This window comes from Platichthys flesus, chromosome 2 (assembly GCF_949316205.1).
Source record: "Platichthys flesus chromosome 2, fPlaFle2.1, whole genome shotgun sequence".
In the NCBI taxonomy this organism is placed as follows: Eukaryota; Metazoa; Chordata; class Actinopteri; order Pleuronectiformes; family Pleuronectidae; genus Platichthys; species Platichthys flesus.
The window spans coordinates 23,120,481-23,127,022 of NC_084946.1; the positions used below are offsets into that span (position 1 = coordinate 23,120,481).

Below are 6,542 nucleotides of genomic sequence, written 5' to 3' on the forward strand. Positions count from 1 at the left end.
AACAAAGTGTTTATTAACATTCATAGATTTCATATTTACAGGTGACAGGTAAGACGGCTCTGTGGGAATATGTCTCCCACACATCATGTCCGCAGCTGCTCTTTGTCTCTGTTTCAAGTTTTGACTCTAAGCTCACAGAGCTGACATCACACATCTGAAATGTCAGCTGTGATGCTGAGGAAATGGGCCACGTGCCTGAACACCGACAGCTTGTACAGCCACTGTCTACCCTGAGTACTCTCTGCAGAGCACTCACATCTCTGAAATGTCACTGCCTATTCAAAGAAAAGGACGGGCCCTGATATTGTCAGCCAGAGGAGTCAGACTGATGAATCACAGTCAATGCCTTTTTGTGTTTATGCCCCCCCCCCCCCCCCCCCTGTTTCATATCTTCTGTCGAATGAAGAGCAGGGAAAACACAAAGCAAAGCCAAATCACCAAATTACTGGCGGCAAACTGAAGCCATATGGGTTTTCTCTTCTTTTGTTCATCCAGGCCAAAATGTCTTCTCACGTCAATTCTCGGGGGGGGACAACAGGCTTTAGTGTTCATACAATAAACTTCGTCAGGCACACAGTGCATGGATGTGAGTGTTTAATAAATAACAATGTCAACAACAACATTTGAACAAAAGGTTTCGCTTATATCAGACCTGGGTCAAATTGTATCTCAAATAGTTGTGGGTTGCCGTAAGCTGCTTACAGGGAGTGGGTTGTGTTTAGGAAAACATGATTAGTGGCAGAAAACTCCCATAATTACCGTGTGGTTGTGTTAAAACTTTAAAAAGACTGCCCACCCCACCCCAACACACACACACACACACACACGCACACACTGTCCCCTGAAGCGGCAACTCACACTGCAAAGAAAGTTGTCTCATTCAAATCATCTATTGGCCACTAGAGGGCACCATAACCAGGGCTTAAAGCAACACTATGTGACTTTTACCGGGCAGCAGCGCCCCCTGCAGCCACACCTGGTGACTAATTCTGTTGGATTCCGTGTTTGAGCGATATAGTGGTTTCCATTTAGAGAATAAAAACAAAGTTTATCAATGTCGTCCCAACCAATGAAATACAAAAGGGCTAGATCCTACCCAGGATGAGCGGCTGCAAACCCCTGGGGATACGGTTTGACCCAGGTCTGGTGTCTGTACATGCAGTCCTGATACTTTGACCAATAATTTACTTTGTGCCGAGTGAGAAGTCTTTGGTGATAAGTTATGCAGAGAGAGTCACAAATGTCTGCATGTTAGCATGAGCACGTACGTGTCTGACTGAGTGTGTGAGTGTGTACGTGTGTGTAATGTGTGGTTCAAGTCCTCACTGCCGCCATGACTTGCGGCTGAGCACGCACACGCAGGCCACGTCGATGCGTATGAGCCTCCACGCCACCAGGTTCTTAAAGGTGGTCAGCGCTCGTACGAAAGTGTGTGAGTTGGTGCAGTAGGAGTTCCAGTGTCTCGCGTCGATTCCCAAACAGCCCGAGCTGCCCGGGCGGGCGCTGTGGCACATGGTCTCGAAGAAGTACTGCTTCTTGTTGACATTGTTGATGTTGACGTCCGGCAGCACCGTCACCTCGTTGCCCGAGATGTCCGTGGCCTTGGTTTTGTTGCCCACCCAGACGCTGATGCTCTCGCACACCGAGTACACCCCGCGGTGCTGCGGCTGCCCCGCCCGCCTGCGGGGCCGACCGCCGGGCGCACCCTGGGACGCTGCCGGCTCTGCATCGGGGGGCTGGGAGCTGAAGTGCACCCTGGGCGAGAGTCTGTGGCGCTTGGTGAAGAGTTTGGGGTCCACCGTGGGGATGGAGCGGTCACCTGGATGCTGCTGCTGTGCCGTCGTGGTGGTACACGAGTCCCCTCCGATGGAGGCCACAGCCCGGGCACTGAAGAAGAGGAGCAGGACCAGCATGGACGACCTCATGGGCACACGACCTGAAGGGGTCAACAGACACACAAAACACTGTGTTATTATAGATATACAGAAGATTGACACTGTATTCCTCACACGTTGCTTTAAACCTGACATCCCAGATTCATTTGCAACTCTAGGGCTGTGAAACACTGAGATACCTTTCAGATTATTTAAATCTGTAAAGTTTCCAATTCCGTTCATTCATATTTACCTCCATCCCATGGACAGGTTTTCACTCTGGTCCTGTTATTTGTTGGTTTGTTTGATTGTTTGTTTGTGGTTTTTGTTGTCCTTGGAAAAAATGTAGTAGGCTGATATCTATGATTGTTTGATTTGGTTTTATTTGATTTGTCTGTTGGGCCTTGGCAGAAGTTTACACTCTAAGTTTTCAAAAAAATCTGGTGCAGTTTCAATGTACAAAAACTGCACAGGATTAGTGGAGAATATCTGAACACTGGTATTATAGCCTCAAATATCTCAAAAATATTTCCCCCGGTAGTTGGAGACCTTAATTCAGTCTCTGGATAATGACTGAATGGGTGCAGCAGCTCTACTTTAAAGTAGGAAAACACACTTGTCCAAACAATACAGTCGGAGCTCTGAGAGATGTCTCAAGTATTACACATCTGTGGTCTAATGGGACTTTGTCTGCTGCACCTCATCAAGGCTGCAGGCTGACTGGTTCCAAAGACCAAATTATTATTTTTCCATTAATGCTTGAGATGGTTTTTTAACTTTTAAGCCACATATCTGAATGTAACGACTTGAATTTGAGCATTTAAACTGGTCGTTTATCAAGAATTGAATTCCATTGATTTTGTCAACTGTGCGCAGTACAATGTGCTGCTGTCTATGATGTTGTGTAGGATTATGAATCTGTACGATCAACATAAACTTTAACTTTGAGCTATTATCATATTGCTTTTAGTCTATAGCCTATATTTATTTCTCATGTTCTTTTTGATAAATACACTAAACCTTGAAACTCAAAGTTTGAGGAAACATTTTCCTCTTTATTCCAAAAACATCTTAGTTCTACAAGCTCTCACTCTGATGTGATAATGTTCATGGACATAGAAAATTAATCCATGAGCTTGTCTCTGGTTGAGCAGAAAAAAAAGAGAAGAGGAATCATTCCACCAGAAAGAGCAGAGTTCTTTCTGTTTTATAGAATAGAAGATTCCTGGAAACATCACCCACGGGGAATAAATCTGACATCTCATCAGTTTGCAGAGATTTTCCTTTCATCGCGCTCTCCTTGCTTTACTGGCTTGCATAAATTGACAGTGTGTGAACTGTATTTAACACAGCACAAGAGGAGGCACAGGCGTGTCAACACCTGCTGCTGGCAGGCTCTGTCAGGCTGCTTTATTATAGGCTGCGTTTGCCTGAGGTGTGAGGGTGAGCGCTCCTGGATCCACAGCGTTGGCACAACAAATCAAACAAAAACCACCGCCTCTGCAAAAGTACAACACACGGGCCATGATTGCACCAATAAATACTTTTTAGGTCTGTTCACTTCAGCTGGTGGAACCTCACCACTTAGCTCTGTCTTACCGTGTGTGGTACAAAACCTTACTGCATTCATTTTTATTGCTAAACAGAAAGAGGAGGGTACAGCATTACATTATTTTTACACTGCGTGCCAATTTGTGTGCGATTGCCACGGGACACGCAGGAAGCTTGTTTTACAGCAGGAAGCAGGAGAGAGAGGGAAAAAGAAGAAGGCGGAAGAAAAAGGAAATCAAAACTTTTGAAATGAGCACAGTCTCTCCCCAGTGGCAACGTGTCTGTTGCAAGAGGAAGTGAAAGGGTCAGGATTCGGAGACGCAACAACAACACTGATGTGACAGAAAGGAGGGGTTCTATTTTTTCCCATGGACTCTTTTATCAAGTTACGACAATTAAATGTAGTAATGCTTAACAAATACACCACCTGAGGCTTGTAACCTACAGGACATGCATCAGTTTGGTTCAGCAACAACAAAGTCTGAGTCCTTTTTCACGGTGGATATGTGGCTAATGAGGACGAGTGGATTGGTTTTTCTACTTGATTTATTAAAGGTGGGGAAACGAGGCAGCACCCCAGTTTCCTTCTTTTAAGCCAAACTGCAAATTTTGTGAAATCATCTGTGACAATTTGACAAGTATTAAAAGCTGCTTCTTATTAATATTATGCTTGTGTCGTGTAGAGAGCAGCTTGTTAAATGTTGTGTTTGTGTGATTGAATATAGACGACATGAAAGATCCCAAAATCTGAAGCCAAAAGTGTGGCATGATGGCAGAGTTCATATCCCAAGATATTTTGGCTTCATGTCTGGATGGAAGTGGAGATACGTCATCCATCTTTATACACACATCTGTGGTGTGACCCAGCATCAAATCGTTTTATTGTTTTGGAGACCACCCTCCATCCATCTTCTTACCTTCTCAGTGTCTCCTCGTGAACTGTAGCACCTCGGAGCCCCCTAGAGGACGTGGTTAGAGCTCTCTGCGTTCTGGGCTCCTGCCATCAGGACCCGGCTGTGGCCCCCATCCAGCGCACCCTCTGCCCTCGTCTGTCTCCGGGAAGCAGCGCTGTTGAGAGGCGAGCAGAGAAAAGTGTCTCTGCCGGCTCATAAACCCACTGTAAACACATTCTTTGTGAGGCTGATACAGGAAGAGAAAGTTAATGTGTTATTCCCGCTCAGCGGATCCTCACATACTGAACATACCCAAATAAAAAAACAGCAGACCTGCATCATGTAGATTATCTTTTGTGGTCAATTGTATGTATGTGTGTGTAGAAAAAGCTAATTGTGATCATTATATGTGTAAATTATCTTTTTAATTATGAAAAAACTAATTTACAAACTAAAATTTGTTAAAGCAAACGAAACAGACAGGATGGTTTAATACTAACGTTGTAAATTCTGTCAGCATTCCTTTACATGTGAGGTTGGACAGAGGGTTAAACACACTGATACCTTAAAAGACAGATATATGTAGTGAGACATTCAATGTTTAGAAATCATTTATGGACTAATGGAAACCAGGTCAAAGCTACACAACATTTTCCATCACAACAATTAACCGTTTGTTTTTGTGACACGAGCCTCTGTTTGACCTGGATAGTCCTTCACCGCAAAGCAGGAGCCTCCTAATTTTGTTTTGTCATTTTGTTTGACTGTTGTGTCGCATGGGCTCCAGTGTGTTACTGTCAGTGGCCGACGTGTTCGGTTACATCTTACTCAGTGTCAGTCACCGGAAACCCAAATGAATAAAATGTCCAAACGTTGAAAAAGATCCCAAATAAAACCCACAAACACCTCGTCGGCCAAATGAAAATGTCATTTTAGTTCTATTCTTTTTAAATTCAGATATCCTTACAGTTATATTCAGGTAGAGCAGAGAATCTTAGGAACGGTCAATATGGCCCGACACCCTTTGAGGAATTCACAGAAAAATAACAGGAATGTAAGCTCCACATAAACAGAGGTAGATGGGCTGTAAATCTAAATGACACCAGTGTACTCCTGTGAAGAATCCACACTGGCACAGGAGGTGTTCTTGATTTACAGCTTCTCAACAGCGGTGGTCTCTGGCAAACGGAGGATTCAAACCTGTGACCTTTCACCCGCAGAATGGACTGTATAATGCACAAGTCACCTTGACTTTGTTCGACTTTCTGTGAGCTCCACTGTCCTCGGCCTCAGCACGTGTCCGTCATGAAGTCTATATCTCAAACATGTCCTTCTCTGCAGACAGAAGGAAATCAGCCGCTGGACATAGAGAATGAATATTTACCAAATGGCTGATGATTAGATAAAAAAACTGTTTTGTGCAAATAGAAAATCCATTGCAGCTGTGTTTTCCTGTTGGCTTTCATGATAATCTCTATGTATACAGATCTGTGTATACTTCGACAATTATCTGCATGTAAATAGAATAATATTTGTTTTAAGAGTGAAAGTTTATTGACCTATCAATAGTTGGGATTTATTAAAACCTGCTGAGCACAGTTTTACAGCTTTGATGAATTCTTCCATTGAACATTTAGAACTTCTCCTGATCACATATCGACAGATCGACTGAGCAAACTTCATCTGTCAGGTTGAAAGTGCAACGAAGCTGATGCTGGGAAATGGTTGTGCCGATATTGTGTTCACCCTGTATTTGTGATTTCAGTAAACCTTGAGGTGAGATGTTTAGTTTAGATAACGGGCAACTATTACACATTTCATATGAGACTAGTCGAGTTTGGAAAAAGGAAATATTTTGGTGAAGTCTTCTGCAGACTGATAAAAAGATTGAATTATAGAGATCGATTTAAATGTTAACATTGACTAGAAGTGTGATGCTTAATGTGACTTTCTGTTGTAATGACCTGAGATTCTGAAATAGAAAAATAAAGCCAAATCATACTAGTCTGAATCTATTCATTTCTTTATTACTAAAAAATACGGTAACTTTAGACGACTGGCAGCTGATAAATGTCAATGCTCACTAAGCGATGACTGAATATCTGCGCTTTGACATCCTATTATTTTGATGCTGTACACAACATGGACGTTTTTCCTGTATATCACGAAACAACATTCCCGTTAATAGAAAACAAATGTCTCGGTTACAGTAAAAATTAGATCT

General features: G+C 43.2%; 1 protein-coding gene across 1 annotated transcript; it reads right to left on the reverse strand.

Moving 5' to 3' along the window:
• Positions 1-417: 417 nt before the first annotated feature.
• On the reverse strand, positions 418-1,925 carry ngfb (nerve growth factor b (beta polypeptide)). The gene has a single exon (XM_062412048.1). The coding sequence runs from the start codon at positions 1,923-1,925 to the stop codon at positions 1,323-1,325; it is 603 nt and encodes a 200-aa protein (XP_062268032.1). The 3' UTR covers positions 418-1,322.
• Between the last annotated feature and the right edge of the window lie 4,617 nt (positions 1,926-6,542).

Bases quoted from the DNA above. Each gene is read 5' to 3' on its own strand.
- ngfb (XM_062412048.1), bottom strand. From the start codon at position 1,925: ATGAGGTCGTCCATGCTGGTCCTGCTCCTCTTCTTCAGTGCCCGGGCT.